This window comes from Budorcas taxicolor, chromosome 16 (assembly GCF_023091745.1).
Source record: "Budorcas taxicolor isolate Tak-1 chromosome 16, Takin1.1, whole genome shotgun sequence".
Taxonomy (NCBI): domain Eukaryota; kingdom Metazoa; phylum Chordata; class Mammalia; order Artiodactyla; family Bovidae; genus Budorcas; species Budorcas taxicolor.
This window is the reverse complement of record NC_068925.1, coordinates 71,394,052-71,416,817: the sequence shown is the minus strand read 5'-3', so window position 1 is coordinate 71,416,817 and position 22,766 is coordinate 71,394,052. Positions and strand designations below refer to the sequence as shown.

The following is a 22,766-nucleotide window of genomic DNA, read 5'->3' as shown; positions in this document are numbered from 1 at the left end:
TTCATACTTGTCATTTAGTTTGCCAGTGGAATGAGCCAGCGGGGCGGGTCTTAATACGTATAGTCTGCTGTGCCAGGGCCCTTCAGTTAGAGTCAGAATGACACATGGCAGGTACATCACCTCTCAGAGAACAGATGCAGAGGCTAAGTGATCATTATTTTTATTAGTACCATAAAATGCAATCAACAAGTCTTTACCTTGAAAGAAAGTTTTCTAAGGAAAGCATTAAGAGTTGGATTCGAGGATTCTTAAAAACTTTCAGTATTTTATATAGTATAGTGTGATAGAGGAAACCCCTTTAAGGTTTTAGAAAACCCAACAATTTAGTGATTAACTGCTAAATGTATTTTTATCTAATATGAAATTAAAAATTATAAAATTTTTCAGTAGGTTTTTAGATGAAACGTTGTTTTATATTTTTAAAATGAAGTGCTGGTTTGCTCTTCATCTCTTTTGTTCAGTGAAATTAAACCGTATATTTTCTCAAAGATGAAAGAAGATTTAGTTGATTGTTAACATTTTACTTATTTTTTAAAATTCCATCTTTTTGTTGAATTAAACTTAGCCATAAAGTTTCTGTGGCATTTGTGGGGACCTGGACAAAGTGGTGGTTGGGAATTGAGCTTCTTGGCATGTTTCTCTCGTCTGTTGGCTTTTCGGAAGGATATAGGTTGCTTTACTGCATGCTGGCCTTAATATTGGAGCCTTTGATGTTTGTGTAAGCTCGTCTGGTAAACTGTGTCATTTCCTCTTCGCAGTACATTACTTGACTTCTTTTGCAGTTTTGGGAGGGACATTTTCCAGGTGTATGCAGCAAGTAAGAAAAAGTAATTAGGTGATCATAACCACAGATAAAAATTGAGAGATCAGCTTCTTATATGTAGCATATCTTAAGAGTAAATATTCTTAAATGTTTCCTAAACTAGTCAAATTTACCTTTGCTTTTTCCTTTTTCTTTTTGCCTGTAAATTGTGGAGTGGGAACTCTCTTAAGTGCTCATTGTAGCAATTGTAGACACAAGAAAGGGTCTAGTAAGTAAGCTGTCTTGAATTAGCTGTTTTAAAGTAAATGAGATGTACATTTTGAGAATAGAATCTGTTGCTGGTCCATGTAAGGGACCTTTTCAAAATCACTTTCAGTTCAAAATTTGTGTATTTATTTGGTGTCAGGGTAATAATTCTTTTCTTTATATAGAAAAGCACAAAGATGACAAAATTAAGATTTTAACTTTAAAGTAGAATATATAGCAAATGTCCACCAGGTGGCACCATAAGAACGCTAAATCTTGTTACTGGGCTAATTCTAGGTGCTCTGTACTACTTCAGAGTGTGTTTATTCAGTTTGAAGTTCCTTTTTCTCCTGAGTGCTTATCTACTTAACTTTTATTCACTGTCCATTATTAGTTGAATTTTCTTTGTGGGGAAGTTTAAAATAAATAGAAAAAGAATAAGTTGTTATTATTAAGATAAGCAGAAATGAGAACATGTCCTTGTGTGTATGCGTGGATATAAAACAGTTGACACAAAATTACAAAAATTGACCCTTAACAATTCTGTGACTATTGAGGATAACATTGTATATTAAGAGTTTAGGAGTCTGATGGGGCAAATAAAAATTTCAGGATATGTTGTGGGAATAGATTTTAGAGTAGAAGGAACACTGGGAATGATATAGATAAATACCTTACTTTATAGTTAAAAATTGGAATTTCAGAAAAGTTAAGACAGATGCCTGAGGCAGTCAAAGCCCTCCAGATATTTAACAGCAATCCCAGACCTGTATTCTGAAATGAGATTTAATTTGGTATAGAGAGCTCAGTATGAGCTGCTGTGTGCTGGTCACAGATTTGATTTGCAGAGTAGATTATGGAGTACCATAAAAAGTTCATTAAGTAAACATGGAAGCCAACTCATGGATCTTTGTTGTTCATGATAAGGTAACAGTACCAGGGTTGTAATTGTGATTGATGTGTTTTTTCCTGTGCTTATTCTTTTTTTTAAACCAAATATGTAGTAAATATTCTGATGTTCTTTTTATAAAATTTCAAGGGTGAAGCAAGCCATGTATCAAAAACATTATAAAAATGTGAAATGTCAGAGGAATGGCTCTTTTTAGTAACAGTAGCTATTATTGAGTGCGGAGTTGGTGATCAAATAGAGGAATCTTAACTAACATCAACTTTTAGGTTTATGTAGTCACTTAAAATCACATTTATAATAAAGACTTGTTTCTTAATGGAGATTGATATGTATGTCTTCTACCTCAGGGTGACCTTTGTTCTGCTAGCTAGATACCTTGCTTTGTGTGTGAAGCTTGAGTCATCGCTACTAGGAAAAGTAGAAATTCCCTTTCATTGACTATGGCAATATTTGAACCTCAGGGCTCAGTGAAAGCTATCAGCTAATAATAATGAGGCCATGTATTTTAGGCATAGTCAGCCATGAGAGACCACCTGTTGTTCTAAAGGAAACTGATCTCTTTTTGCAGAAGGTCTTCAAATACAGATTTCTGATAGCTTATAGTATAAAGATTTATTCTATGGCAACTCAACCTTTTCCCCTGGCGCCTGTCTTTCAGAGATGGTGTCCTAGACAGATTACACTACACTGCCCTACTCTGAGCAGTTCAAAGCACAGAAGGTGAGGGTAGGTAGGTGAACTGGGACGCTGTACAAACCCCTCATGTCTGTAGCTGCTTTTTAACCAGTCACCTGGGGTCCTCTAATAGCCCTGAGACTTGAATCTCTGTGATATGAACCTGGAGGCTGAACACTTTCATAGAACCTTTGACTCCCCCCCACCCCCATCCTTTCCAAAAAAGGCTTAGGTTTTTGACTTGATGGTGTTGGTAAAGGATGCACCTTTTACTCTTCTGATGGCCCAGAGGGCCCCTTTAAACATGGATGGACTTCAGGTTGGTTTAACTTTTGACAAATAGCCTCTGTATTGTCAGTTGTTGCCCTGCATTATCCACAATGTTCTTCTTACTCACTTTAACTGAGAACCTCTTTCTTGCTTGCAGCTCTTTTTATCTTACTTGTTAACTTTCCGGGTTTCAGGGAGCTAGTGACCATTATGTGTAGCTTTATAAAAAACAGACTGAATGACAAGACCGTGGTTTCAAGGAGTTGGGCAAGCACTGTATTAAGCAGATATATTAAAGATATAAGATGAATAAAATAGGTACTGAGTATTTGCGCTCCTCTCTCTGTATCTTTGTACTCACTGTTGAGGTAGTGATGGGGAATGTTCTTCTTGAGCTGGTTGGGGAGTTCTTCAATGAAAAGAAGGAGAGTTAGCAATTGCTTCAGTGTGGAAGAGAAACACATCAGATAATACTAGGTTAGTTGCAGTGTATAGTTGAGGAACTTTGCTAGTGCCTAGGTTTTTCAGAAACATTAGGGTGCATCCTAGGAGAAGATGAAAGGAAGAAAATAAGGAAGGAAGAAGTGTCAGGGTTAGTCTGCTTTATACAGATCTGTTTTTATACTCATCTCTGTCTTCTCTCAAGTTAGAAATTTCTTGGCACTGGCTGCTGGATGACTCACATAGGTCTACGGTTTATAAATCACGTCTGTATAACATATCTTGATTTACAAACAAACCCCCAGTTTCAGCTCTTGCTGCATCTTCTTCGATACCCTTCACATTCATAGCCTTAAGGGCTTGTCAGACATACAGCAAATATGATGGGTCACCTGTACTTCCAGCACACAGAGAGAAGTACTGTTAACGTTTCGTGTACTTTTCTAAACTTTCTTCCTGTTTGTGTTTTTAATTTTTGTTTTTTATGTATTTTTAATTGGAGGGTAATTGCTTTATAGTGTTGTGTTGGTTTCTGCTGTAAAACAGTGTGAGTCAGCTCTTACATCCCCTCCTTCTGGAGCCTCCCTCCCACCCCTGTAGGTCATCTTAAGGCCCCGAGCTGAGCTCCCTCTGCTATCGCCTGCCTCCCACGAGGCTTTCTAGTTCACACATTGTAGTGTGTGTGTATGTCAGTGCTATTCTCTCAGTCTGTCCCCTCTTCTCTTTACCCCACTGTGTCTACAAGTCCATTCTCTACATCTGTATCTCTCTTCCTGCCGTGCAAATAGGGTCATCAGTACTGTTCTTCTAGATTCCATATATATGCATTAATATATGATATTTGTTTTTCTCCTTCTCACTTACTTCACAATGTATGACATGCTCTAGGTTCATACACCTCACTACAACGGACTCAAACTTGTTCCTTTTTATGGGTGATTAATATTCCATTGTATATATGTGCCACAACTTCTTGATAGACTCATCTGTCAATGAACAGCTAGGTTTCTTCCATGTCCTAGCTATTGTAAATAGTGCTGCTATGACCATTGGTGTGTGTGTGTGTGTTTTTAAACTAGAATTATACTATATATACTGCTTTGGAGTTTGTTGTTTTTGATTAATAAAGCATGAATACTTTAGCATTAAATATTCTCCTATAACAATTTTTGTGCTTCATCCAGCCCGGCATTTCGCGTGATATACTCTGCATATAAGTTAAAAAAGCAGGCTGACAATATACAACCTTGACGTACTCCTTTCCTTATTTGGAACCAGTCTGTGAAATGTCCATGCAAAATGCCAGGCTGGATGAAGCACAAGCTGGAATCAAGATTGCCGGGAGAAATATCAATAAGCTCAGATATGCAGATGACACCACCCTTAGGGCAGAAAGCAAAGAAGAACTAAAGTGATGAAAATGAAAGAGGAGAGTGAAAAAGTTGGCTTAAAACTCAACATTCAGAAAAGTGAGATCATGGCATCCGGTTCCATTACTACAAGGCGAATAGATGGGGAGACAATGGAAACAGTGACAGACTTTATTTTTTGGGCTCCAAAATCACTGCAGATGGTGACTGCAGCCATGAAATTAAAAGATTCTTTATTCCTTGGAAGAATAGCTATGACCAACCTAGACAGCATATTAAAAAGCAGAGACATTACTTTGCCAATAAAGGTCCATCTAGGCAAAGCTGTGGTTTTTCCAGTAGTCATGTATGGATGTGAGGGTTGGACTGTAAAGAAAGCTGAGCATCGGAACAATTGATGCTTTTGAAGTGTGGTGTTGAAGACTCTTGAGAGTCCCTTGGACTGCAAGGAGATCCAACTAGTCCATCCTAAAGGAGATCAGTCCTGAATATTCATTGGAAGGACTGATGCTGAAGCTGAAACTCCAATACTTTGGCCACCTGATGTGAAGAACTGACTCATTTAAAAAGACTGATGTTGGGAAAGATTGAAGGTGGCAGGAGAAGGGGACGACAGAGTATGAGATGGTTGGATGGCATCACCAACTCAATGGACATGAGTTTGAGCAAGCTGAGGGAGTTGCTGATGGACAGGGAGGCCTGCATGCTGCAGTCCTTGGGGTCACAAAAGGTCGGACATGACTGAGCGACTGAACTGATAAAATTTTTTAATAACTCTATAATATTTCATCTTCAGTTCAGTTCAGTTGCTTAGTCTTGTCTGACTCTTTGTGACTCCATGAATTGCAGCACGCCAGGCCTCCCTGTCCATCACCAACTCCCGGAGTTTACCCAAACTCATGTCCATCGAGTTGGTGATGCCATCCAGCCATCTGATCCTCTGTCGTCCCCTTCTCTTCCTGCCCCCAATCCCTCCCAGCATCAGGGTCTTTTCCAATGAGTCAACTCTTCGCATGAGGTGGCCAAGTATTGGAGTTTCAGCTTCAACATCAGTCCTTTCAATGAACACCCAGGACTGATCTCTTTTAGAATGTACTGGTTGGATCTCGTTGCAGTCCAAGGGACTCTCAAGAGTCTTCTCCAACACCACAGTTCAAAAGCATCAATTCTTCAGCATTCAGCTTTCTTTACAGTCCAACTCTCACATCCATCCATGACCACTGGAAAAACCATAGCCTTGACTAGACGGACCTTTGTTGGCAAAGTAATGTCTCTGCTTTTGAATATGCTATCTAGGTTGGTAATAACTTTCCTTCCAAGGAGTAAGCATCTTTTAATTTCATGGCTGCAGTCACCATCTGCAGTGATTTTGGAGCCCCCCAAAATAAAGTCTGACATTGTTTCCCCTGTTTCCCCATCTATTTCCCATGATCTTTGTTTTCTGAATGTTGAGCTTTAAGCCAACTTGTTCACTCTCCTCTTTCACTTTCATCAGGAGGCTTTTTAGTTCCTCTTCACTTTCTGCCATAAGGGTGGTGTCATCTGCATATCTGAGGTTATTGATATTTCTCCCAGCAATCTTGATTCCAGCTTGTGCTTCTTCCAGTCCAGCGTTTCTCATGATGTACTCTGCATAGAAGTTAAATAAGCAGGGTGACAATATACAGCCTTGATGTACTCCTTTTCCTATTTGGAACCAGTCTGTTGTTCCATGTCCAGTTCTGACTGTTGCTTCCTGACCTGCATGTAGGTTTCTCAAGAGGCAGGTTAGGTGGTCTGGTATTCCCATCTCTCTCAGAATTTTCCACAGTTTATTGTGATCCTCACAGTCAAAGGCTTTGGCGTAGTCAATAAAGCAGAACTAGATGTTTTTTTGGAACTCTGTTGCTTTTTTGATGATCCAGCGGATGTTGGGAATTTGATCTCTGGTTCCTCTGCCTTTTCTAAAGCCAGCTTGAACATCTGGAAGTTCATGGTTCACTTATTGCTGAAGCCTGGCTTGGAGAATTTTGAGCATTACTTTGCTAGTGTGTGAGATGAGTGCAATTATGCGGTAGTTTGAGCATTCTTTGGCATTGCCTTTCTTTGGGATTGGAATGAAAACTGACCTTTTCCAGTCCTGTGGCCACTGCTGAGTTTTCCAAATTTGTTGGCATATTGAGTGCAGCACTTTCACAGCATCATCTTTAAGGATTTGAAATAGTTCACTGGAATTCCATCACCTCTACTAGCTTTGTTCGTAGTGATGCTTTCTAAGGCCCACTTGACTTTCACATTCCAGGATGTCTGGCTCTAGGTGAGTAATCACACCATTGTGATTATCTTGGTCATGAAGATCTTTTTTGTACAGTTCTTCTGTGTATTCTTGCCACCTCTTCTTAATATCGTCTGATTCTGTTAGGTCCGTACCATGTCTGTCCTTTATCGAGCCCATCTCTGCATGAAATGTTCCCTTTGCATCTCTAATTTTCTTGAAGAGATCTCTAGTCTTTCCCATTCTGTTGTTTTCCTCTATTTCTTTGCATTGATTGCTGAGGAAGGCTTTCTTATCTCTTGTTGCTATTCTTTGGAACTCTGCATTCAGATGCTTATATCTTTACTTTTCTCCTTTGCTTTTCGCCTCTCTTCTTTTCACAGCTATTTGTAAGGGCTCCTCATGGGATATGCCATATTCTCCTATTGTTAGAAATTTGTTATTTCAATTGCACTAGTTTTTGTGATGAATATTCTTATGTGTATGTCTTTTTTTCCTACATCTCTGATTGTTTCTGGTATATATTACTAAATTTCTGGACTAAAGATACAGGCATTTTTGCATCTGACATATATTTTATTTTATTTTATTTATTTATGTATTTATTTTTTAATTTTAATTTTTTCTTTATTTTACTTTACAATACTGTATTGGGTTTGCCATACATTGACATGAATCTACCACGGGTGTACATGCGTTCCCAAACATGAACCCCCCTCCCACCTCCCTCCCCATAACATCTCTCTGGGTCATCACCGTGCACCAGCCCCAAGCATGCTATATCCTGCGTCAGACATAGACTGGTGATTCGATTCTTACATGATACATGATACATGTTACAATGCCATTCTCCCAAATCATCCCACCCTCTCCCTCTCCCTCTGACATATATTTTAAAATTGTCCTCCATAAACCAGAAGAAGTAATTTTGTTTCCTTTTGCTTCTCTTGCTTAGGCTAAAAAATTTTCTCTTCCTAACCTGCTAGTTCTTCTTTGTTTGCTTATTTTGAAACATTTCTCATTAGAATTAGGTAGAATTTGAAAAGGGAACCATTTGTATAGAACCTTTATTTTACTATCTGACTTTTCCCTAGGTGTTTTATGATCTTACTTTTCGGATCTAGTTTCATGTAATCATGGTTTCTTTACTAATAAAATAAGGTTGGAAGAGTAAGAGGAAATATGACTGTGTGACTAAATTTTCATGGTCAAAAGCCAAGAACCTGAGTACACATAACTTTACCCTCTTGCCTTTTGGTATTATTGTTCTTGTTGGAAAGGAAAATCAAGCAAAGCATGAAGCGGTATGATGTGATAGATGATGTAGAGGTTATGGTGACAAGACATCAGAGAGCAGACAGAGATCCGTAACAACATTTCCTTTCATTCGTGATTAGCTGTATAAACCACAGCATTTTTTTCTTTGTCTGTTTATTAATTGCGGAGGACCAGGTTATACAATGATAACCATTTAAGGAAGTAAAGTTGTATTGAATATAGAAAATATTTAAAATTATTTTAAAAAATCTTGGAAAGTTTATATATTTCTCAGAGCAGTGCATAAATTTGTAGACGGCTATAAAGAGATTTTGATTTTAAGTGTTGTCTATAGAGTTGAACTGTGGTGAATTGAAGATATTTCCAATAGATCCAATGAATTTCATCTGATATCGTAGCTTTAATGAAGTCTCTTGCTTTCATGGAACAAAATTAGTATTTCATGGGCATTCCAAGGATTTGTGGGGAAAAAAAGTGCCAAACACTGGAAACAGGATATATTGACAAGAGTGCCAAAACAGTGTCTAAAGTTGATTTGAAATTAGAGCTTAGCTGCCAATAAATGTTTTTATCCCAACTTACTTTATTCGGTATGAAGTAAGCAGTTTGATGAGATGGTTGGATGGCGTCACCGACTCAATGGACATGAGTTTGAGTAAACTCCGGGAGTTGGTGATGGACAGGGAGGCCTGGCGTGCTGCAGTCCATGGGGTTGCAAAGAGTCGGACATGACTGAGCAACTGAACTGAACTGAAGCAATTTGAGTCTATAGTAGGGGCTGACAAACTGTGGCCCATGGGCCAAGTCTGGCCTTCCACCTGTTTTTATATGTCCTGCCCTATAAGCTAAGAATGGTTTTTACATTTTTAAATGGTTGACAAAATTCCAAAGAATCTTACTTTGTGGCACGTGAACATTATGCGGCATTCAGAGTTCAGCCTCCACGCAGGAAGCTCTGTTGGAACACAGGCATACTTGGACATGTGGGCGTTGTTTGTGGCTGCTTTCGAGCTACAGCAGCAGTGTTGATTGGTTGTGACTGAGATAGTATGGCCTGAAAAGCCTAAAATAATTCACCCTGTGGCCCTCAGAAAAGAAGTTTGCGGACCCTTGATCTGCAACTGTACACTCAGGTCCACCTTTGATTTTGACTTAGTGTATGATGCTGGGGAGATCATTTTCTTCTTTATGTATTACGTTGGCCAGAAAGTTTGTTCGAGTTATGGAAAAAACCGGAACGAACTTTTTGGCCAACCCAGTATTTTCCTTCCTTAGAAGCGTGGCAGTCAGTATGTATTCAGTGGTGATGCAGACCACATAGTTGTTCCCAAACCTAAGTTTTGCCTAACCCTGTTGTGAATCTTATTTAATGATACAAGTCAGTGGCTTTTAAAGTATAGTTTTCAGATCTCTGGGTTTTCATTCCTGAGATCTTTTCAGGGACTCTCCAAGTAAGAAACTTTTTTTTATGATCATCTAGGAAGTTATTTTCTGTTTCTGTTGTGCTGACGTTTGTACTGATGATCCAAAAGCAGTGGTCAGTAAAACTGCTGTACTTGAGCATGAATCAAGACAGTGATATGAGACTGTAACAGTATTTGTTGCACATACTAACAGTAATACCAATGCTTATTTCACCTAGGAGATCCTTGATAAAGCAGTAAAAACAGTTCATTTTACTGAATCTCAACCCTTGGATATATGTCTTTTATATGCTATTATGTGGGATGAAATGAAAATGAAAAAACACTTTACATACTGAACTGCCCTGGTTGTCTTGGGGGAAAAAAAAAAAAAGAGCACCTTTGCAGTTATTTGAACCATAAACTAGCTACTCTTTTCCCGGGACCCCATTTTTGCTTGAGAGAATGATTGACAGACAACTCATTTTCAGACTTGAATATTTAGCAATTTTTTTTTTTTTAATGCAAAAAGGAAGCTTGTACTTCAAGGAAAACAGTTAACAGTATTTATTGCCAAATAGTGATGATATTCTAGTTCTCAATACCAAAATAGAATTTTGAAGAACCTGTATCAGCCACTTTGAGCGTAACAGTTTCACAATACGTAAACAATTTTTGGACGAGGTTGGTGGTGATAAGTAGCAAATGTGATTTTCTTGGAGATATTGTAACGATGAAATTTATCACCATTTGGAGGCTCCGTGTAACTCAGGGAACTAATATTTTCAAAATGACCAGAGTGTGATGTTATAGACTCAGTGTGTGAGACAGACCCATGGATTTGAATGTAACAGAAACAGAAATGACATTGATAGAAATTTATATTCCACATGTAAACTAACCTTTAAGAAGCTACTACTTGTTAAGTTTTGTTATAGTATCAAAAAAATGATAGCTATAGTTATTTGAAAAGGCTGTTAAAATACCCCATTTTCAGTTACTTAGCAATGTGACATTTTCTTCAACTCTTTTAACCAGAATGACATCTAACAGATTGAGTACAGAATTAGACCTGAGAATATGGCCATCTTCTAACAAGATTTGCAAATATGTAACAATGGTACTTCTTAATCATTTTTATAAAAATTATTTAACATATAATGGACTTTTAAGTGTTTAAAAATTCAGTCTTTTTAAAATACCAAGATTAGTAAATATTTACAGATGTAATCCATATAAACAAAAGCTCTTTGAGGTCCTTAATCATTTTTAAGAATGTGAAAGTAGAGCAGGTTTAGTAACGGTTATTGTAGTTCAAGCTCATGTCTCATGAAGTCAGTTATATGAAATGGAAGAAGTAATTTTCATTGAGTAACTGTTCAGTAGCATCCACTATTCATTTTCTGTCAGAAAACTAAGATGCAAATACTGACCAAAGCTTTTGCCAAAAGCTTGTGGAAGCAGCTGAAACAGGAATTTCAAAAAATTCAGTTAAAAGAGTGCTGAATGGCATACATTTTCCAGATATGGATGGTTACTTAAAAGCACATCTCTGAGGACACATTATATTATATATAGTAAAATTATTATTATGTAATTGCTATAAAAGTTATAATTTAATCTTAGCCTGTTATATGCATTAGCTCTTTTTCTCATTTAAAGCCCCACATAATAGGTTTTATTATTAAGTAACGTGTGGTTGGTCGCACGGTAAGTTTTAAGAGCTGGGATTCAAGCACTTCTCTTTTCTATTCTAAAGCACTTATTCTTTTCCTTTTATCATAATTCTGTTGTGCACAGAAGCTGTGTATGTAAGCATCAACCTTCTGTAAATACAAGATCCTGTGGTAAAGGCTTCTTGTAACAACAGGGCTAGATAAAGACTTGTCTTCAGTTTTAGTTTGATGGTTAAGGCAGGAGATTGTCTTCTAGAACTGTGGGGAGACAGTACAAGAATGAATGAGCTAAGCTGAGACAAACTGCTAGACACTGACTTCCACCTGTGAGTTGCAGTCTTCCTGGTTGGCATGGGTAGTGTGAAAAAATGTTTAGTCAGTATGATTTGCACTCTTTTGGCTGATTCTCAATTTAATATCTGCTCACTGTTGTGATCGTATTTCTAGGTTTCTCCAGTGACAGTGATCTGGTATCCCTCACTGTTGATGTGGATTCTCTTGCTGAGCTGGATGATGGAATGGCTTCCAATCAAAATTCTCCCATCAGGACTTTTGGTCCCAATCTTTCTTCGGATTCTTCAGCACTAGGGGCTGTTTTTTCTGACAGTGAACAGAACAAAACAGAAGAAGAACGGGAAAGTCGTAGCCTTTTTCCTGGCAGTTTAAAATCCAAGCTTGGCAAGAGAGATTATTTGGAGAAAGCAGGAGAATTAATAAAGCTGGCTTTAAAAAAGGAAGAAGAAGATGACTATGAAGCTGCCTCTGATTTTTATAGGAAGGGAGTTGATTTACTCCTGGAAGGTGTTCAAGGTACAATTTTATCTGTGTTATTATATTTTGGCATGTTCTTATGTTGATACTTGGGGGAAAATACACGCACACACACACACATATACATATATAGCAATTTCTTATGTATAATCTTGTGTAAAAACAAGACTGAAAAGAAGAAATTACTGGAGATTAAATTACCTAAATATGGTAATTTCGTTTTTAATTACGTGGTAGAAGACAATATACTTAAGTCTCTGTTTTGATCAATTAATCAACACAGAATTTTTAAGAATCAAGCTTCTAAGTCCCTTGTTTGAATAATAATTTTGTTTTTTTTCCTGCCATGTTCACCTGATTCTGTCAGGAGTATTCCCAGAGATTCTTTAGTACATTTACTCTTGATGGCCTGAAGAGGCAAGGTGAAATGGGCTTTTAAACTGAGAACGTAAAGGGTTCTTGGATTTGCTTACTATTCTGTTTTCGTTAGTTGTGATAAATTCTCAGCCAATTAATGGGACATGGAGAGCTGAATGTTGCTAAATGTCTGTAAGTAGAACTTAGCCTGTTATTTATGTTTAAGCATCAGTTTTTCATCATTTGCCTTTCTCTTAGGGAAGCAGATTGAAGCATACTGCAATTCATAATCTGACGTCCTGGACACAATAGTCAGAGGTTAACAGGACGTTCTTCCAGTGGTTTTCTTTCAGGAAAAGCACCGTTGTTGTTGTTGTTCTGTGGTCTTCGACTTGTCAGTACTGTTTAGATTATCACAGTCTCCTGGATTCCTAACAATTTTTGTTTTTTAACTGCAGTACTTCGACCCTCACTCTGCTTGGTGTACTGTAGTCAGGAGCCTTCTGTTTACTCTTCCTTGAGTATAAACTTTCCATCTTCTAGTGTGAGTGATGTAAAAATGGATATTGGGCATAAGGAGTGGAAGAAGGAGTGTGTAGGAGTCCTAACAACTTCTTAACTAGGATTTTGGTGAATTTTCTTGGTTTTAGCTTTCACACTCACTTCCACAGATATCCAAAACCACCAGTTCCTGAACTTTTGGAGAGATTGACATTGCTCTGTAAGTAAGGCAGCTTCCCTGAGTTGATCACACAGTAACCACTCATTCATCTACTTTTTAGCTTCTAAAATTTGGTTGCTGTTGTTTTCTTTCTTTTTGTTCTTGAAGGGTTTTGCCTTAAAAATAATTTCTTTTACTGCCACATTAATGGAACTTCAGGTGGGAGCATCTCTTATGATTTGATTGATATATAATTTTGATATAAATTTTGTTTTTCAAGTAGTTTCATTGTCTTTTGGGTTTTTTGTCTGCTAGTGGAACATTCCAATCTTAATGACTTACTCATTTTTCTTCTTTGTCTTAATTCTCATTTGGGGTTTTAAAATGGGGCTGAGTTGCAAACAATTAGATTTAATGTTACCCCCTTTTCTTTCTGTGTAATTTTTTGCTAAAACACAAAATTGACATATATAAAACATATCAGTGTGTTACTTTTCTGTCTAAAAGTTATTAGTATTTAAACCTTAGAACACTTCATAATGTTACCACTTGATGGCACCAGAAAAATAAAAATCTTTTCTTCAAAATGAGAATTATGGATACATATCAGCAAATACCAAAAAATAATATTGTTTCATTTGTTTCATTATTTCATAATAATAATGTTGTTATTTGTGATTATGGTGGTGAGTTATTTCTCCACTGCAACTTGATACCAAACCTCCTAGTTCAGTTCAGTTCAGTCACTCAGTTGTGTCCGACTCTTTGCGACCCCATGAACCACAGCACGCCAGGCCTCCCTGTCCATCACCAACTCCCGGAGTCCACCCAAACCCATGTCCATCGAGTCTGTGATGTCATCCAACCATCTCATCCTCTGTCATCCATTGATCTCCAGTAGCGTATTGGGCACCTACTGATCTGGGGAGTTCATCTTTCAGTGTCCTACCTTTTCATAATGTTCGTGGGGTTCTCAAGGCAGGAATACTGAAGTGGTTTGCCATTCCCTTCTCCAGTGGACCACATTCTGTCAGGCCTCTCCACCATGACCCGTCTGTCTTGGGTGACCCCACAGGGCATGGCTTAGTTTCATTGAGTTAGACAAGGCTGTGGTCCATGTGATCAGATTGGCTAGTTGTAAACCTACTAGACCTCTGTCTTAAGGAATGTTACAATTTAAATATACTTTTCCTATTTAGCTTAACATATTTCTGAAACTGCAATCTCTATTTCTGCCTGGATTAGTTTTTGTGGTTAATATGCATCAAGTCTAAAAAGTTATAGTCAAGTAATTGCTTTTAGCCTTCTATTGTTTTTCCATAATGTGATCAATTTAATTCATACAAACCATGGTGACCATAGTCACAATTCTAACTTTTAACCAAAATGTATAATAATGTCTGTTTCAGGCACATGGTTATACATTTAACCATGTTTAAATGTAACGATAGGGCAGTGTTTCTAGTCTGTGGATTCTGTTTAGAAACATACCACTCACCACACATGGACATTATTTTTGAAAAATGTTTTCCCCAGTTTTATGGAGGTATAATTGACATATGACATCATAATGATTTGATATATGTATATATTGTGAAATGATTACTGCAGGAAGTTTAATTAACATATATCACTTCACATAGTTATATATTTTTTTCTAGTAGTAAGAACTTTAAAGATTATTCTCTTAGCAGCTTTCAAATATAGAATATAGTAATGTTAACTGTAGTCACCATATTGTATGTTGTTATTGTTCAGTCGCTAAGTCGTGTCTGACTTTTTGTGACCCCATGGACTGTAGCCCTCCAGGCTCCTATGTCCATGGGACTTCCCAGGCAAGAATACTGGAGTAGGTTGCCATTCCCTTCTCCAGGGAATCTTCTTGACCCAGGGATTGAACTGGAGTCTCTGACACTGGCAGGTGGGTTTTTTTTTTTAACCACTGACCCACCTGGGAAGCCCATATTGTATGTTTTATCCCCTGAATTTATTCATCGTATAAATGAACGTTTGTATTTTTTGACCACCTTCACCCCTTGCCTCTGGAAACCACCAGTCTGTTCTCTGTTTCTTTTGAGTTTGGTTCCATTTAGATTCCACATATAAGTGAGATCATATGGTATTTGTCTTTCTCTGACTTAATTTACTTAGCATAGTGCCCTGAAGAATTTATTTTTTATGGTTGAATAATATTCCACTGTATATTATTCACTATATATCATAAAATACATTTTTATGGTTGTATAATATTCCACCACACTATCAATTCATCTCTTGATGGACGCTTGGGTTGAATTGTGTCATCTTGGCTGTTGTGAATAGTTCTGCAGTGAACATGGACATGTAAATATATCTTTGAGATAATGATTTGTTTCCTTTGGATATATACCTGAAAATGGAATTGCTCAATTATATGGTAGTTCTATTTAAAATTTTTCCTCCATACCACTTTCCGTAGGGGCTGTACCAATTTACATAAGTGTATGAGGGTTCCCTTTTTTTTCACATCCCTGTCAACATTTGTTATTTATTGTCTTTCTGATGGTAGGATAGCCATTCTGACAGGTGTGAGGTGATGATGGCCATTCTGACTGGTGTGAGGTGATATCTCATTGTAGTTTTGATTTGCGTTTCTCTAATAATGAGCGATGTTGAGCATCTTTTTGTGTGTTTGTTAGACGTCTGTATGTCTTCTTTGGAGGAATGTCTGTTTAGGTCTTTTCCTCACTTTTGGATTGGGTTGTTTGTTTTTGTGGTATTGAGTTCTATGAGCTGCTTATATATTTTGGAAATTAATGTGGTTTCCCTTATGATGAGTGATGTTAAGTACCTTGTCATGTACTTTTTAAGCATTTATATGTCTACTTTGGGGAAGTGTCTGTTCACTTCCTGTGCCCATTTTTTAATCTGGTTGATTTTTTTCCTTGTGAGTTATGACAATTCTGTATGTATTTTGGATATTAACTTAAAAAAAATGTTATAGCTACACTGCAGCTTTGTTGCCGTGCCTGGGCTTCCTGTGTTTGCGGCGAGTGGGGACCACTCTCTCCTTGTGGTGCCTGGGCTTCTCACTGCGGTGGCTTCTTCTGTGGCCGAGCACGGGCTTCAGTAGTTGCAGCTTGCAGGCTCTAGAGCATGGGCTCCGTAGTTGAGGTGCTTGGGCTTTGTTGACCTGTGGCATATGGGATCCTCCTGACCAGGGGTCAGACCCGTGTGCCCTGCATTGTCAGGCAGATTCTTAACCACTGGACCACCAGGGAAGCCCCTGGGTGTTATCTTCTTATCAGGTATGTAATTTGCAAATATTTCTCCCATTGGTATATTGCCTGTTGACTTTTTTAAATTTATTTTTTAATTGAAGGATAATTGCTTTACAGAATTTTGTTGTTTTCTGTCAAACCGCAACATGAATCAGCCATAGGTATACATATAGTCCCTCCCTTGTAAACCTGCTTCCCATCTCCCTCCCCATCCCACCTCTCTAGGTTGATATAGAGCCCCTGTTTGAGTTTCCTGAGACATAACAGCAAATTCCTGTAGGCTATTATTTATTTTACATATGGTAATGTAAGTTTCCATGTTACTCTCAACATACATCTTACCCTCTCTCCCCTCTCCCCATGTCCATAAGTCTGTTCTCTATGTCTGTTTTTCCATTGCTGCCTGCAAATAAATTCTTCAGTACCGTTTTTCTAGGTTCTGTGTACATGCGTTAGTGTACGATATTAATCTTTCTGACTTACTTCACTCTGTATAATAGGTTCTAGGTTCATCCACCTCCTTAGAACTGGCTCAGATGTGTTCCTTTTTATGGCTGAGCAATATTCCATTGTGTATGTGTGCCACAACTTCTGTATCCGTTCATCTGTCGATAGATATCTAGATTGCTTCCGTGTTCTAGTTGCTGTAAATAGTGCTGCAATGAACAGTGGGATACATGTGTCTTTTTCAGTTTTGGTTTCCTCAGGATAGGTGCCTAGGAGTAGGATTACTGGGTCATATGGTGGTTTTATTCTTAGTTTTTTAAGGAATCACCATACTATCTTTCATAGTGGTTGTATCAATTTACATTCCCACCAACAGTGCAAGAGCGTTCCCTTTTCTCCACACTCTGTCCAGCATTTATTGTTTGCAGACTTTTTGATGATGGCCATTCTGACCGGTGTGAGGTGATATCTCATTGTAGTTTTGATTTGCGTTTCTCTAATAATGAGCGATGTTGAGCATCTTTTCATGTGTTTGTTAGACGTCTGTATGTCTTCTTTGGAGGAATGTCTGTTTAGGTCTTTTCCTCACTTTTGGATTGGGTTGTTTGTTTTTCTGGTATTGAGTTCTATTAGCTGCTTGTATATTTTGGAAGTTAATCCTTTGTCCATTGTTTCATTTGCTATTATTTTCTCCCAGTCTGAGGGTTGTCTTTTCACCTTGCTTATAGTTTCCTTTGCTGTGCAAAAGCTTTTAAGTTTAATCAGGTCCCGCTTGTTTACTTTTGTTTTTATTTTCCTCAGTTTAGGAGGTGGGTAGTAGAAGATCTTGCTTTGATTTATGTCACCAAGTATTCTACCTATGTTTTCCTCTATGTTTTATAGTTTCTGGTCTTACATTTAGGTCTTTAATCCATTTTGAGTTTATCTTTGTGTATGGTGTTAGGAAGTGTTCTAATTTCATTCTTTTACATGTAGCTGTCCAGTTTTCCCATCACCATTTATTGAAGAGGCTGCCTTTACCCATTGTATATTCTTGCCTCCTTTGTCAAAAATAAGGTACCCATAGGTGCATGGGTTTATTTCTAGGCTTTTCTATCTTGTTCGATTGGTCTATATTTCTGTTTTTGTGCCAGTACCATACTGTCGTGATGACTGTAGCTTTGTGGTATAGTCTGAAGTCAGGAAGGTTGATTCCTCCAGCTCCATTCTTCTTTCTCAAGACTGCTTTGGCTCTTTGGGGTCTTTTGTGTTTCCATATGAATTGTGAAATTTTTTGTTCTAGTTCTGTGAAAAATGCCATTGGTAATTTGATAGGGATTGTGTTGAATCTGTAGACTCCATTTGGTAGTAGTCATTTTCACAATATTGATTCTTCCTACCCAGGAACATGGACTATCTCTCCATCTGTTTATGTCATCTTTGATTTCTTTCATCAGTGTCTTATAATTTTCTGTGTATAGTTCTTTTGTCTCCTTAGGTAAGTCTATTCTTAGATATTTTATTCTTTTTGTTGCAACGGTGAATGGGATTTATTCCTTAATTTCTCTTTCTGACTTTTCACTTTTAGTGTGTAGAAATGCAAGTGATTTCTGTGTATTGATTTTGTATCCTACGACTTTGCTATATTCACTGATTGGCTCTAGTAGTTTTCTGTTAGTATCTTTAGGATTTTCTATGTACAGTATCATGTCATCTGCAAACAGTGAGAGCTTTACTTCTTTTCCAATCTGGATTCCTTTTATTTCTTTTTCTTCTCTGATTGCTGTAACTAGGACTGCCAAAACTGTGTTGAATAATAGTGGTAAAAGTGGTGACCCTTGTTTTGTTCCTAATTTTCAGGGGAGTGCTTTCAGTTTTTCACCATTGAGAATAATGTTTGTTGTAGGCTTATCATATATCCTTTACTATGTTGAGATCATGGCATCTAGTCCCATCACTTCATGGGAAATAGATGGGGAAACAGTAGAAACAGTGTCAGACTTAATTTTTTTGGGCTCCAAAATCACTGCAGATAGTGACTGCAGCCATGAAATTAGAAGACGCTTACTCCTTGGAAGAAAAGTTATGACTAACATAGATAGTATATTCACAGGCAGAGACATTACTTTGCCGACTAAGGTCCGTCTAGTCAAGGCTATGGTTTTTCCAGTAGTCATGTATGGATGTGAGAGTTGGACTGTGAAGAAGGCTGAGCACCGAAGAATTGATGCTTTTGAACTGTGGTGTTGGAGAAGACTCTTAAGAGTCCCTTCGACTGCAAGGAGATCCAACCAGTCCATTCTGAAGGAGATCAACCCTGGGATTTCTTTGGAAGGACTGATGCTAAAGCTGAAACTCCAGTACTTTGGCCACCTCATGCGAAGAGTTGACTCATTGGAAAAGACTCTGATGCTGGGAGGGATTGGGGGCAGGAGGAGAAGGGAGCGACTGAGGATGAGATGGCTAGATGGCATCACGGACTCGATGGACATGAGTCTGAGTGAACTCCGGGAGATGGTGATGGACCTGGAGGCCTGGCATGCTGTGATTCATAGGGTCGCAAAGAGTTGGACACGACTGAGTGACTGAACTGAACTGATGTTGAGATAGGTTCCCTCTGTGCCCATTTTTTGTAGAGTTTTAATCATAAGTGGGTGCTGAATTTTGTCAAAGGCTTTCTCTGCATCTATTGAGATTATCATATGGTTTTTATCTTTCAATTTGTTGATATGGTGTATCACATTGATTGATTTGTGTATATTGAAGAATCTTTGCATCCCTGGAAAAAACCCAACTTGATCATGGTGTATGAGCTTTTTGATGTGTTGCTGAATGCTGTTTGCTAAAATTTTGTGGATGATTTTTGCATCTATGTTCATCAGTGATATTGGCCTGTAGTTTTATGTTTCTGTGTTGTCTTTGTCTGGTTTTGGTATCAGTGTGGTGGCGGCCTTGTAGAATGAGTTTGGAAATGTTCCTCTCTCTGCAAGTTTTTGGAAGGGTTTTAGAAGGATAGGCATTAGCTCTTCTCTAAATGTTTAATAGAGTTCTCCTGTGAAGCCGTCTGATCCTGGGCTTGCCTTTTGATTTTTTAAAAAATCCTTTAAACTTTTAATTTTGTATTGGGTATAGCTGATTAACAACGTTGTGACAGTTTCAGGTGATCAGCAAAAGGACTCAGCCATTCATATTTATGTATCCATTCTCCCCCAAACTCATCTCCCATCCAGGCTGCCACATAAATAACATTGAGCAGAGTTCCATGTGCTACACAGTAGGTCCTTGTTAATTATCCATTTAAAATAAAGCAGTGTATACACATCAATCCCAAACCCAACTGTCCTTCCCCCTCTGGTTTCCCTTTTGATTTTGTTGATGGTTTCCTTTGCTCTGCAGAAGAAGCTTTTTAGTTTGAGGTAGTTCCACTTGTTTATTTTTGCTTTTGTTGCCTTTTTTTGTGGTTTCAAGTCCAAAAAATTATTCTCAAGACTCATGTCATGGAACTTACCGTCTGTGTTTTCTTCTAGGAATTTCACGGTCCCAAGTCTTACATGCAAGTTTGTAATCCATTTTGAGTTTATTTTTGTGTAGGGTGTGAGATAGGGGTCCAGTTTTACTCTGTTGCAAGTGACTGCCCAACTTTCCCAGCACCATTTATTGTGCATATTCTTTTCCTATTGAATATTCTTAGCTCCTTTGTTGAAAATTAGTTAACCATGCATGTATGGGTTTTTTTTTGGACTCTCTGTTTGGTTCCATTGATGTTTGTGTCTTTTTAATGTGAATACCATACTATTTTGATTACTATAGCTTTATAATATAGTTTGAAATTAAGAAATATGAGACCTCCAGCTTTTTTCTTCTTTCTTAAGATTACTTTGCCTATTTGGTCTTCTGAGGTTCTGTATAAATTTTAGAGTTTTTTTTTCTGCTTTTTGGAATTTTGATAGAGATTGCTTTAAATCATGGGTCACTTTGAGGAGTATGGACATTTTAACATTATTTATTCTCCCAGTTCATGAGCATGGAATGTCTTTCATCATTCTCTTCCGTTTCTTTCACCAGTTATTTGTCGGTTTTAGTATACTTACGTTTCACCTCCCCAGTTAAATTTGTTCCTAGGTATTTTTTTTTTTTAATGCAGTTTTAAGTGGGGTTGCTCTCCTAATTTATCTTCTGATACTTTGTTGCTAGTGTGTAGAAACACACTGATTTTTGTGTATTGATTTTGTATCTTGCACTTTTACTGAATGTGTTTATTAGTTTAACAGTTTTGGGGGAGGAATTTAGGATTTTCTATATCTAACATCATGTCATCTGTAAAAAGAGACAGTTTTACTTCTTCCTTTTGATTTGGATGCTCTCCCTGCTGCTCTTTTTTTTCTTGCCTGATGAATAAAGTGGCAAAAGTGGGCATCCTTGTTTTGTTCCTGATCTTAGAGAAAAAGTTTTCAACTTATTACTGTTGTTTGAAGTTGAATATAAAGACTTTGTTCTTTTATTTGTGGGGAAACTAGGGGCTCTAGCTTGTGAACTAACTTAACATTTAGGAGCAGAAGAGATGTTCTCTTGGAGAAAAACTGTTGCTGAGGCATCATTATAATATGAGTCATTTTAGTTTAACTCTTGCTGGAAAATTGTTACCTGTGACCTTGGGTTGGATTGGCATGCTTTAAAATAAAATAACTATTTCTGGATATCTGATAATCCAGAGAAATAATCTTTCAGAGCTAAGTAAGAGTACTTTATACAGGGGTTCTTATGAGTTGACAAATTTTGTTATTTTGCATACTAACTAGTCAGCTTAACTAACTATGCTTTCTAAAGGAATTTGTCTAGGTTGTTTGTAGATCTTATAAAGATGGCTTGATGTTTTTCTTACTTAGCTGGTGTTTGCACAGCTGAGACTAAGTGCAGAACACAATAGCAGCAGTTCTCTTTGCCCATCCAGCAGAGAAAAAGCACACACTGAGTGGTAACTTTGAACTCTCCTTTTGAATCCAACAGTTATTTCCTTAGTCTGGAAATGGCTCTTGAAATTAGGGTCCCTCTACTCTTCTAAGTCCTCAGGTTTTTCTGGATTTAAGAGAGAAAATCCAAAAAGTCAAGATTGAAGGAATCAAACTGACTCTTTGAAAAGAATGTTTCATAATTTTTCATTTCTGTCTCTGTAACCTTTCATTTCTGCCTAATGTATGTTTTTCTGCAAGTGAGTGATATGATTAATCTGTATTCTTAGTGTGGGCTTATTGGAATAATTGTGATAATGTGGAGTGGCAAATGGATGACATAAAGGTATTCATGAAATATTTAAATAACAATAATTTATTATTGATTACATGTCTGTCACTGTACAACGGGTTTTTCTTAATGTTATTTTTAATCCTCAGAGCAAACCTGTCTACTATGAGCTATGGCTAGTCATACTGGGCTTTTTCTAAGGACACCAAAATTTAGAGGGTGCAAACATTCACTATAATGATTCTAAAAGCTTGGCACCTAGTTAGCAAGAATAATTATTTAAAAGAGGAAGCTACCAGATGGCGAGCATTGTTAGTAACACCCATCTGTGGGCTACATTATGAATTACAGAATTGATTTGAGAGCTGGTTTTGTTCAGTTTGTTCTAGGTGCCAACATTGCTGGTTTATTGTGTTTGTAAGGTGGTTACTGGGATCCCCATTTTACAGATGGAGAAAACTAGTTCAGTCGCCAAGTCATGTCTGACTCTTCGTGGCCCCATGGACTGCAGGATGCCAGGCTTCCCTGCCCCTTGTCATCTCCCAGAGCTTGCCCAATTTCATGGCCATTGCATCGGTGATGCCATCCAACCATCTCATCCCCTGTTGCCCTCTTCTCCTTCTGCCTTCAGTCTTTCCCAGCATCAGAGTCTTTTTCCGGTGAGTCAGCTTTTTGCATAGGGTGGCCAAAGAATTGGAGCTTCAGCTTCAGCATCAGTCCTTCCGAAAAGTATTCTGGGTTGATTTCCTTCAAGATTGACTGGT

The 22,766-nt window shown here is 37.8% G+C and overlaps 1 protein-coding gene across 1 annotated transcript in view; it reads left to right on the top strand.

Moving 5' to 3' along the window:
- Window positions 1-22,766, top strand: part of RPS6KC1 (ribosomal protein S6 kinase C1) — a 211,964-nt gene that overhangs the window by 67,150 nt on the left and 122,048 nt on the right. The window contains exon 6 of the mRNA XM_052653436.1: window positions 11,734-12,096. Within this exon, the coding sequence (XP_052509396.1) occupies window positions 11,734-12,096 (363 nt within the window). The remainder of the gene's footprint in view (window positions 1-11,733; window positions 12,097-22,766) is intronic.